The sequence below is a fragment of the Salvia hispanica genome, chromosome 3, assembly GCF_023119035.1.
Source record: "Salvia hispanica cultivar TCC Black 2014 chromosome 3, UniMelb_Shisp_WGS_1.0, whole genome shotgun sequence".
Lineage (NCBI taxonomy): Eukaryota > Viridiplantae > Streptophyta > Magnoliopsida > Lamiales > Lamiaceae > Salvia > Salvia hispanica.
The window spans coordinates 36912122-36924128 of NC_062967.1; the positions used below are offsets into that span (position 1 = coordinate 36912122).

General features: G+C 35.2%; 2 protein-coding genes across 3 annotated transcripts; one reads left to right on the forward strand and one right to left on the reverse strand.

Moving 5' to 3' along the window:
• Window positions 1-2788: 2788 nt before the first annotated feature.
• LOC125209395 (receptor protein kinase-like protein ZAR1) lies at window positions 2789-5423 on the forward strand. The gene is made up of 2 exons (XM_048108999.1): window positions 2789-4434; window positions 4529-5423. The coding sequence occupies exons 1-2, from the start codon at window positions 2982-2984 to the stop codon at window positions 5158-5160; spliced, it is 2085 nt and encodes a 694-aa protein (XP_047964956.1). The 5' UTR covers window positions 2789-2981; the 3' UTR covers window positions 5161-5423.
• A 917-nt stretch (window positions 5424-6340) lies between these two features.
• LOC125209034 lies at window positions 6341-9649 on the reverse strand. 2 transcript variants are annotated; one of them, XM_048108617.1, is made up of 8 exons: window positions 9628-9649; window positions 9075-9146; window positions 8893-8958; window positions 7901-7998; window positions 7615-7740; window positions 6919-7131; window positions 6761-6826; window positions 6341-6529 (listed from the first exon to the last, which is right to left on the reverse strand). In XM_048108617.1, exons 2-8 carry the CDS (start codon window positions 9121-9123, stop codon window positions 6377-6379), a joined length of 771 nt encoding a protein of 256 aa, XP_047964574.1. In that variant the 5' UTR covers window positions 9124-9146; window positions 9628-9649; the 3' UTR covers window positions 6341-6376. The 2 variants fall into 2 exon arrangements, with proteins under 2 accessions (XP_047964574.1, XP_047964575.1); XM_048108618.1 differs by having other exon boundaries at window positions 9075-9161; window positions 9628-9633.
• Window positions 9650-12007: the final 2358 nt, after the last annotated feature.

The following is a 12007-nucleotide window of genomic DNA, read 5'->3' on the forward strand; positions in this document are numbered from 1 at the left end:
AAGATATTAAAGAATTGAAATTTCATAATCTGTGGACTAGGTTTATTTTGTATACCACTTTTGAGACGTAGTTGGGCATAAATCACATGATTAGTGGTCAAGAACTATATTTTTACTCCATGTTAAAAGTTACTAATGTATTATTTTAGATTTTCAATATTTTGATTTGTATTTTTGTGTGTTTATTTAAACTTTTTGGTATTAATTGTTATATTTCTAAATATTGAATTATTTAAATAAATCAAAATTAAAACTATAAATCGGTTCCGGTTCGGAACCGGAACCGACCGGTTCTTACCCGACCGGTTCTGAACCGGATCCGGCCAGGTCCGATTCCGGTTCCGGTTCCAAGATTCATGAAAATTTGTAACCGGGTACCCGGTCAACTGGACCGAGTAGAACCGGAACCGGCCGAATAAGTAGGCCTAATTGTGAACATAATCAAAATTAGTTGTATCCAGCTTGAGGGATGGAATGCAGAATAATTGAACATGGATATTTTTATGGGCTTAGTTTAGCCCATTTAGTTCTATTTGGGTCTCTATGAGTGCTATTATCATATACGGCCCTAATGGGCTCTATATATTTGCTCATTAAATCATTTATTCTTTTTCATTTATTTATTTAACATTATATTTATGTTTAGAAATGTTAATTAGGTCAGTCTACTTTATCGACCCATTCAATTTTGCACTATTATTGGTTCGGTTTAAACGGTCTTTTTATTAGGGCAAAATTAATTTAGTCATATCCTTCCTTTTCGAGCTAAATTGATATTATTGAGATATTACTCTCCTCGTCCCACAATAATTGTCACTCTTATTGTGGTCATGAATTTTAAAAAATGTAAGAAAAAGTTGGTTGGAAAAGTTAGTAGAATGTGAGATCTACTTTTTTATATTGATTTTGTAATAAAATGTGAGTGAAGCATGTTAGTGGAATGTGAGACCTACTTACCGTTTATGGTAAAAGTAAAGTGTGATAATTATTGTGGAACGGACCGAAATAGAAAAATATGACAATTATTATTGGACGGATAAAGTATATCGGTTATCCACACTCATAAGAGGAAGAAATAACATGTGAAATAATTAGTTGTAAAAGATTGATTTGTAGTACTCATTAAACTTGAGGGTGAACTTTCATGTACAAGGCATTCCTTTCTTTGACATTAAAATGCAACGTCATAATTTAGAAATAAATGATATTATCTTCATCATCATATTTTACAGCTAATAAATAGATTTATTCTTCATCCTTCATTTAATAATGACGATTTTATTGGTAACAACTTACGATTTTATTATTTAGCTTCTAATCCGCATATGTAAAAAGCACCAAAATCAGCTTAATTATAATAATTAATTAGCTACCAAAATTGCAATTAAAGTTAAATCTACCAAAAAGTAAATGAAGAGACATGTGGTCTAATCATAGTATTAGAAGAATCTTTTTTCCTCTTATTGTAAATATTTTGCTCAATGGTCTACCTTTTTATAGACAACATAGACTGTCAAAGTAATTGTTGCTAAAATATGACATGTAATTTGCAATATTGTCCCAAACCAAAATAAACAAATTCTCAAGTTAAATTGAAAAAAAATGACAAGATTGATAAATATGAATTATTTATTAAACAAAGTGGTTTAATCTATCTTTGTACAAGTTGTCGTGCCTCAACTTTGTGGTTCAGTTTAAACAAATTAATGTAGGCGCTTCATTCTTTTCCTTTTTATGTCTGTAAAAAATATTATTCTTGTCTCTTATCTGCATTTCGTTTCTAATTTATTTAATTAATTATGAAGTAGTTTTTTTATTTTTACATGACTATAAGTTTTTTTTAATCAAAATGTAAATCGAATTTGAACTCGAAATGGACAGTGTCATGTAGGTACAAAACATGTTTAACTAACTTATGGAAAATAATATAGTACTAATTACATTTTCATTTAATTGTAACCTTTTTTTGCTAACATATGATGTGCAGTAGTAAATTTTAAATATTCCGACAACTAGTGTATCGAGATTCTCCGTTCTCGGTTAAAAAACAAATTACGAAGTCATTTTTGTGGGTCAAATTATCAAGTGTAGTAAATTTATTTTATACTCCCTACTTCTCTAATAATTTGATATCATTTAATTCGGCATGGGTTTTAAAAAATGTATTATAGAAAGTGAATTAAAAAAAGTTAGTGATACGTGGATCCTACATTTATATATTAGTTTTATAATAAAATATGAATAAGAATGAATTAGTGAAATATAATGTTTATTACTAAAAATGGTAAAAACTGAAAAGTGACAAATTTGTAAGGGCGGATAAAAAAGGAAATAAGTGATATATTTTCGAGGACTGGGGAAGTAGATTATTTAATTAAGTTAGACATAATTAAATTTCCCATACGAATAGCTAATTAAAACCATTGCCAGCATCCAGCAGGAATCCTTTCCCCACTTCAGTTCACATTCCCTAGTAGAATCATCTCCTTTTCAAAAAAATGATGAATTACTAAAAGTACTGAATTTTTATTAAATTCTGATTTGACATTATTAATTTTGAGAAAAAGTTAACATAATTATTGAATTTTCGATTTCATCTAATTTTACTAATTGCTACACGCCTACACCAATCGAAACAGAAATAATGGAGCCACGATTTTAACATAGAAATGGAAGATCTTTTTTACAGCAACTCAGATTCTAGTAACTGGCATTTCCCACTACAGAGTTATCACAGTACACTGCAAAGCAAATATTTTTTTACCAAGATAGTTCAACACGGATCTTCCTTTTCATTTCCTGCATTATTGCTATCTTTCTCTGTAAAACCACTCCATTTTCCCAAACCCCCTTTGCTTATTAGCTTGAACCACCTTTACCCTTTCCCCAAAACCAATTCTTTCTTGCTCTCTCCCCTCCAGTCTTCTTGCTTAAAAGGTAAATCTTGTAGATGCATTTGCAACCATCATTTTCTTCAAAAGATGCTAACCTTCCTTGCTTTATTCCTCTTAATTTGCTGCGATTTTGCGAGTTCTGTGAATGAAGAAGGGGTAGCTCTGTTATCATTCAAGAAATCCATCACATTGGACCCTCAAGGAGCTTTTAACAATTGGAACATCTCTGATGAAACCCCATGTTCATGGAATGGCATCACATGCAAAGAGAGGAGAGTGGTGTCTCTCAGCATTCCTAGAAAGAAGCTTTCTGGGATTCTCTCTCCCTCTCTAGGATCCCTCTCTGAGCTAAGGCATGTCAATTTGAGGAGCAATAGGTTGTTTGGGGGGCTGCCTTTTGGTCTTTTTAAGGCTGTTGGGTTGCAAAGTTTGGTTCTTTATGGGAATTTCTTATCTGGGGTTTTGCCATTTGAGGTTGGGAATCTTGGGTATCTCATTACTTTAGATTTGTCTGAGAATTTATTTAATGGGTCACTGCCTTCTTCTTTGGTTAAGTGTAGGAGGTTGAGGAATCTTGTTGTTAGGCAGAATAATTTTAGTGGCTCTTTGCCTAGTGAGTTTGGGAAGAGTTTGGTTTTGTTGGAAAGACTTGATCTTTCCCACAATAGCTTTAGTGGCTCTATTCCTGTTGATTTGGGCTATCTTGATAACTTGCAAGGGACTGTTGACTTGTCTTATAACAAGTTCAACGGCTCGATTCCGGCTAGTCTTGGCAATCTGCCTGAGAAGGTGTACATTGATCTCACTTACAACAGTTTGGGAGGTCCAATTCCTCAAAATGGAGCTCTTGTGAACAGGGGGCCAACGGCCTTTGTTGGGAATCCGGGGCTCTGTGGTCCTCCGTTGAAGAATCTTTGCTCGTCTGGTGGTGAGGCGAATCCGCCCTCTTCGTATCCGTACTTGCCTAGCAGCTACCCTCCGGGGAAGAATGGGGGCGGTGGGAGGGGTTTGAGTAAGGCTAGTTTAGTTGCCATCATTGTTGGGGATGTTGTGGGGATATGCGTGCTTGGGTTGTTGTTCTCGTATTGCCAATCGAAGGTCTGTCGTCGTGGGAAGGGTAGGGACGAGAGTGGCTATGGTTTTGAGAAGGTGCCTAAAGCGTCAAAGGAATGCTTGTGCTTTAGGAAGGATGAGTCGGAGACGTTGTCTGAAAAGGCGGAGCATTATGATCTAGTGGCTCTCGATGCACGAGTGGAGTTTGATCTCGATGAGCTCTTGAAGGCTTCTGCCTTCGTGATGGGGAAGAGTGGGATAGGGATCGTGTACAAGGTCGTGCTCGAGGATGGACTTGTCTTGGCTGTGAGACGATTGGGCGAGGGAGGTTCGCAGAAGTTTAAGGAGTTTCAAACAGAGGTTGAAGCCATTGGAAAGCTTAGGCATCCGAATGTAGTCACTCTTAGAGCTTATTATTGGTCTGTGGATGAGAAGCTGCTGATATACGACTTCGTGCCAAATGGAAATCTCGCTTCTGCTATCCATGGTTCGTCTCCATACGACTTCGTGTGATAATTGAACATTGATTATTAGCTCTTGTGTGTTTTCTTGGACATAATGCTATGTGTTTGATGTTGTAGGAAAGCCGGGATTGGTGGCGTTCACGCCTCTTTCGTGGCGTGTGAGATTGAAGATCATGAAAGGAGTTGCAAAGGGCTTAGTTTACTTGCACGAGTGCAGTCCCAAGAAATATGTCCATGGTGATCTCAAGCCATCGAATATATTGCTCGGGAACGAAATGGAGCCCAAAATCTCCGATTTTGGCCTAGGCCGGCTAGCTAACATAGCCGGTGGCTCACAGCCTCAGAGAGGGGAGCATAGCAGCTCTGCCTCAGACGTTGCTGCATTCGCCTCATCAGCCTCGTTCGGTGCCTATTACCAAGCCCCTGAGGCAATGAGGGCGGTGAAGCCGTCCCAAAAGTGGGACATCTACTCGTACGGGATGATCCTGCTGGAAATGATAACAGGCAAGGCGCCATTGGTCCAAGTTGGCTCGTCGGAGATGGACCTTGTGCGGTGGATGCAGCTCTGCATCGAGGAGAAGAAGGCCGTGTGCGATGTCCTGGACCCGAACCTGGCTCAGGACGGGGACAGGGAAGAGGAGATGATCGCGGTTCTAAAGATTGCGATGGCGTGCACCTCTAGCAGCCCCGAGAAGAGGCCTTCGATGAGGCTTGTCTCGGACGCCCTAGAGAGACTACCGGAACCCTGAGAGGGTCGATTTTCGAGGTGTGTAATCTCATTGGAGCAAGATGGATATTGTCACTATTGTGATGAAACAAGAGATGAAAAAGTCTATGGAATCAATCTCCTTTATCCATGGCTAAAAAAAGGTTTAGTTGAAGATTGTTTTGACTGTTAGTGTGTGTAAGAATGCTGTGATTTTAAGTTGTCTTGTTCTTGCTCTTGTTGGAGACATCATTTGTTTATTGTTTGTTTGTTTGTTGTGTTTTAATCAGTTTGTCACTTTGTGTTTGTTTTTGTTGTTGATGATGTTTATTTTTTCTATTCTGTTAGTCCTTGTTATGTTTCAAATTGTCAGTTTTCAACCATTTTAAAGGTGTAGAATGATTTTTATTTGTGATTGTACAATTCTACTAAGAAGATATTGGTTTTACTTAGTGTGCTTTAGGTTTGGTAGGATAGTATATTACAAGAATTAACTAAATGTCAATTTTTTTTATAAATAAACAACATTGTTTTGTTTAACTTATTGGTGGTGACACTCACCTATGAATTTAGCTGCCAAATTAGATATAATTTCAAAAAAAATAATATCAAAACAATTTAGTGTCAAAGTTTGTTTTGAACTATTTAATCTCAAATAATCAAATCTTATCGCCAGATTAAGATATTGATTTTTAATTTTTTATTCTCTCTCATTTTTTGAGGCGTCAAAATTGACTTGATATTTTCTGTACATTAATTGCTGAAAATTATTTCAGATGTAAGTCGGCGACATAATAAATTACATGAATGAGAAATTCCATTCCAGCATTTATTAATATTGTCTACGACCTAAATAAGAAGACTAGCACAAGCACATGTGAGGTAAGAAAATTGAAGCCATAATTCATAATCAAGCAAAAAAGAAAAGGGTTGTTTCTACTCGACGTTCTGTTGGCTTGAGCATTTCTCTTGAATCGAAATAGTTAATATTCGTAAAATAGAACTTTATTGACCGATATGCATCAAGTTTATTGATTGATAGACACTACATCATCACATTATTATATGCAGATGTCACATTTTTTTTTTTTGGTTTGAGCATTTTTCTTGAATCGAAGAAAAAAGACAATTTTTGTAATATAGAACTTTATTGACTGATACGCATCAACTTTATTGATTGATAGACCGTACATCATCACATTATAATATGTAGATGTCACATTTTATTTTTATTGTTATTGTACATATTAATAATTGGTCTATGCTAAGACCACAGTTTCCACTGCAGAAGATTGGATGACTTGCTCCAAATGCTCGACTTCATCTTCCCATATCTCAGGCAATGCTTCTTTCATATTGTGTATGCTGCTCAAAGCATGATCTGCACCTGGCACTAGACTGGATCTTCCCACCTGCATTTTTTACGAGCCGGTTAGAAAATGACCATGTCGTGAAAAGTGGCGAATTCAAGGGGCGATCGCCAAGAAGGCCTAGTTTTTTTCTTCGAAGAAGATGTCAAACTACGCCGTTTGGGATTTTTTTTAAAACTTGTTTTGTTTTACATCTCATTAAAGTTTAAAAATCCATTATGCATCCATGTTCGTTCGCTTCAGGCTGCAAGCAATAGAATGTGTTGAACTTACAACTACAGTGTGGAGTCCTGCTGCTTTACCACTTGCAATGTTACGAACGCTATCATCGAAGAATATCTGAGATTCAAAGGGAGAAACCTTCATAAGTCACATGCTTTCTTTTACATTTAATTGTAGTAGCAATATGTTAACCTAGTATATATACTAACTGTTTTCTTTGGATCAACATTTGCTATTCGAATGGCAGCTTCCATTGCTTCCACAGAAGGCTTGCACAGGATTTGAGTAGAGTTCCCATTTTGCATGGTTTCAGTCGAGGGAGGATTAAGAGTTTCGAAGCATATGACACCATTGAAGCAATCTTCCAACCCCATCCTACCAAGCACTTGAGCCACGTGTGCTTCGTCTCCATTCGTGAAGATCTGCACGGAAGATATATGAACTAGATTAAGATATTGGACTTCAATTAATGTATAACGTTAATATATATTTCTCGAGAAATATGTCGTTTGTTTAGAACGTTTATTATAGTAAATAATATGCATGTTCAATATTGGACTCTGTACTGAGAATTGTTAATGCACCGGGTTTACATGCATGTTGGATAATGAAAGTAATGGATTCATCTGTAGGATTCGATCAAACACAGCTAGCGAATGACACAAGAAGTAAGTTCTCTAACTGATGTATTTGCATGCTCAACTTGCAATATTGATTATAAATATAGATCTATATTCATTTTCTATTATGTTCGTTGCATATCTTCAGATGATCAATGACCTGAATTAGTAACACGCATCCAACGAAGCAAGTGGTAACGTTAATATTTTTCTAGTGGCAGATCCAAAATTTTTGATCTAGGGGTGCGAGCGAAACCGTTGAGAGAGATTAGAGTTTGAACATACTATTTTCTGTTGGGGCATGGAATGGAGGAGATTGCGTAGCACTGGATCAGGCTTTAGCAAATCATATGGCAATCTTCCATGAACATAAGCATGGAACTCATCATTGTCAAATTCGTAGCCCATCACCTGCAACAAATTAAATTAATGATTCTTATATTTAAATCCATGTATATTGCTTTAATTAGCTTAATCTTCGTTGCTTGTTTACATACACTTAAAAAAATTAATGTTTACCGAGAACCTTCGGTACAAGGCAAAAGTGTTCGGTTAAACGGGAGATATATACCTTAAGGCCAGCCATTGTTGTGCCATACTCTTTGTACAGATCTAAGCAAAGCCTAGGGACCTCACTTTCTTCAATATGCATGTGATGGAGCATATAATCTGAGATCAAGGTTAACCATCTATAGGTAATCAATCATCATGAGTTCACATGCACTTTATTGCTTTTATTGGTAGATTTTTATGGGGCTAACTAATTCTTATATTCTTTATTGCTTTTTCAATTAGATTTTACGGAGGCTAAGTACAGTTTCATTCATTGAAGCGTACCTGATACGTAAAATGAAGACTAATCAAGACCTTGTGAGGTTCCATTCTAAAATTGATTGATGAATAGAGGAGTGACTCAACTGGCTTGAGCTAATTCCTTTTTATTTCACAATTTCAATATGCGACAACTCACACGTGAATATCTCAATATGTCCCCTCTCAACATGTCCCCTCATTGCCTCACATATGAGTCATTTGTAGCTTATTTGAACATGATCACCTAAGCTCCGTCACATTAGACAACACATTCGGCTCGAACATGGAGCCTGCTATTTTAGATTTTACGGGTGCTAGTTAGGTACGATCTCATTTACTAAAGCGTAGCAACGTTCCATTCTAAAGTTAAATGATATGAAGATGGAACCTCCTAATGAACTACTCCCTCCGTTCCATAGTAATAGAGTCATTTTGCCATTTTAATACGTTCCATAGTAATAGAGTCATTTCCATTTTTAGTAAAAGTCAACACATTTTTTCACACCTACTTTACTCTCTCTTACTTTTTTCTTTCTTCATCTATCTACCTTTTTCATTTTCCATTTTATTCCCTCTTTTAACTCACCTAACACAATTTTTCTTAATCTCCGTGCCGAAAAGAAACACCTCCATTACTATGGAACGAAGAGAGTATAACGTAGCTCTAACAAAATCTAACATTTTTGTGATATGTATGTACTATATCCCAACAAATCCAAAACAGAACACATGAAAAGATTCAAGTAGTACCTTGTATATTCTTGCGACATGCAAAATTGATCCCCAAACTCAAAGGGTATAAAGTGTCATCCATATCTGACCAAAAATCACAGTAAAATTGACTTACTCACATATCATATCCCGTGACTTTTCCACAGCTACCTAAATATTGTAGACTTCAATTTTGAAGTAAAATCTTTGAAGCAACATACCAAAAAGCAAGCACTCATATTTCGAACCCTCAGACCTTCCACCTTCCATTTCAGTAACCCTGAAACCAAAACCTGAAAAACATCCACCTTCAAGTCTACAACTTAGTACTCCCTCGTCCACAAAATATAATCTTGACAATATAAGACATGAATTTTAATGCAAAATTGGTAAATTAATAGAGAGTCTGTCCACGAAAAATAATCTTGACAAGGAAAGGAATGAGTTTTGATGCAAAGTTGGTATAATAATAGAGGGCGAAAGAAAAAGTAGTTGAATTATTGTTAGTAGAAAATAAGACTCGCCTTCAAATTTTGATGGACAAACCAAAATTGAGAAACAAGACTATTTAATGTGGACGAATATAGTATTTTTCATTTTCATGTATTCATAGTTTTACTCACAAAATTAAGATAGGTATATGCATAATATTATGCCTTGGTAAAATCTAAAAATAGGTATATGCCTTGGTAAAATCCATGCATGGAAACAAGAGGAGATAGGAAAGAAACATGAAAATAAATATAAAGAAATGACACATGATAATATTATCACCTTGAACTAAGCTTGATTTTTGTTGAAGAATGCATGCATTATGAGGTTTAGAAGGTACATATATATAGTTGGGGAGTGAGATCATGATTTGGTAGTGGAGAGGCCCACCATTCATTATAAAGAATATATATAGAGGCTTCGATTATTACCATGCACTACTTTATTCGAATTATCAAAAATATTCGTTTGTGGGTCATTGTCTGGTTTGATGAAAAAAAAAATGTTGGATATATAATGTCTTGAAAATTTATTTGAGAATGTATTTTAGATGATTCGAATCATTAAACCTAGTGTTTTTACATACACATAAAAGTTTGGATAAATTTGCTGATTGTATAAAATAATGAAAAAAAATATTTAGTACGGGCATAAACCCCATGACCACTCTACTTGGGTCCGCCTATGCCATGAGGGCTAGTATTTGGTTGGTGTCGATTCAATTAGATAATTGTCGGAGGACAGTGTCAGGTATGATTAGTCTTCTCTTATGAGTCTTGCTATTTTTTTCATGATAAAATTAATTTCCATTAATTTAGTGCACACCTCTTTCTACTTTATTTAGGTTGTCATTGAAAACTAGCTTGACACTGAATAGTATTGCAAACAAAAGAAATATGATGATTCATTTTGATATGAAATGAGTAGGTCATTAAATATTGATCAGAAAATACTTGTTTGGTAGTTCCACTTATTTTTATTCTCAAAACATAGATAAGAATATTTGGTAGGAGTATATGCAGCCGAGGATGTGTTCTTTATTACTACACGACTAAGGTAACGAAGTATAATCCTCCCTCCGTCCCACAAAAGATGTCACACTTGTGGGACGGCACGGGATTTTAGGGGATTTTGTTTTGTGTGTTAAATGGAGAGAGAAAATATAATTTTTATATTTATGTGAGAGAGAACTTTTTCCAAAAAGGAGAAATGTGACATCTTTTGTATGACAAACTAAAAGAGTAAGTGTGATATCTTTTGTGGAACGGATGGAGTACTTGGTATAAAGCATATAATTGGATTAGATCTCCATAAATCTAACTTTAGAGAATTTATCGATACCAAAAAACACAAAAAGACAAAATGAACCTCTCAACCTTAGAGGATTCTTGAGGAGCTGCCACGTAGTAGGGTCGGAAGAGAATTTAACGATAGCAAAAAAACACAAAAAAACAAAAACAAATAATGAACCTCTCAACCTTTTAGAGGATTGTTGAGGAGCTGCCACATAGCGGGGTCGGCAGCGGCTCCAAAAGTCGAATCTAATGGAGTTTTTGGGTGCTCATAGATTGGCGATAGGATTGGTCGACCGTCCTCGTATCTCACCACCATTACATGTAGATTAATGGATATACTGAAATACAACAGTTTTCGATTTACATTCTACAACCCCTAACTATTAATTAAAAATGAATCTTTAAAAAATGGAGTAATTAACTAGAACTAAAAAGAAATTATCCCAAATAATTTAAATGGCCAAAATGAAATGATATAATATCACGGACTGTTAGGCCCAACAAATTCTTTACTGTGGGCCCTAATATATGAAGGGATCCATTTTCAACTTCATTATTCTGCTCACAAAATCGGGGTTTAATTATTAAATAAATTTAGTTTCCTATAATTATACACTTTGTATTTTATTACTTTTTTCAAAAATAGTTTTTTGGTATAAAAAAAAAAGGGTACATTTCTTGGTGATTTGTCCAGATCCTGGCAACAATTAAATCGTTTTTGTACAAATTGCTTGTAGATAGTCAACTCATTTACAAAACCCAAATTTCCCAACAATTCGTCCACTTTAGTTAATTTGAAAGCCGTCATATTTGTTCAAACTTAAGGAGCTTGAAATATTGGTTAGTGTAGTATTTAACTAAAGAGCATGTACAATAGTTTTTTAGGGCTAATGGTCTATAAAATCATATGAACTATGATCGAAATTTGACATCATTTCTTACCGACGTAAAACATAATTTCAAATATTTTTTAAGTATAATGAAATTTTCACATTTGAAAGTCTGACGAAATTTTTGAGAAATTTTTTCACTCAAATAACCTACATAACAACCCGTTTACATCCATAAAAAGTGACGTCGTTTTATTTATTGACCAATTTATCAACCTATGTAATCTGACGGGTCATGCTGAATTCAATTTATAAGTTTGTGGGAGATATCAAATTTCAGACGAAGCTTGTGATTATAGAGATCATTACCCCATTTTTTTCCAAAAGAGTATCGAATAATAACTTTCTATCTTCATAGTAACTGAAACAGTTACAAGCCTCCAACTTATATTGATTGGGGAATGTTTTACAACTAATCTACACTTTATTGTCGTTCGTACTTAGTCGATATATGACGCTTTCTACACCATTTGACAC

Coding starts and splice junctions, on each gene's coding strand:
- LOC125209395 (XM_048108999.1), top strand. CDS start 2,982: ATGCTAACCTTCCTTGCTTTATTCCTCTTAATTTGCTGCGATTTTGCG. Junction 4,435..4,528: donor TCTCGCTTCTGCTATCCATG/GTTCGTCTCCAT, acceptor TTGATGTTGTAG/GAAAGCCGGGATTGGTGGCG.
- LOC125209034 (XM_048108617.1), bottom strand. CDS start 9,123: ATGGAAGGTGGAAGGTCTGAGGGTTCGAAATATGAGTGCTTGCTTTTT. Junction 7,741..7,900: donor CAACAATGGCTGGCCTTAAG/GTATATATCTCC, acceptor AATTTGTTGCAG/GTGATGGGCTACGAATTTGA. Junction 6,827..6,918: donor ATGTTGATCCAAAGAAAACA/GTTAGTATATAT, acceptor TTTGAATCTCAG/ATATTCTTCGATGATAGCGT.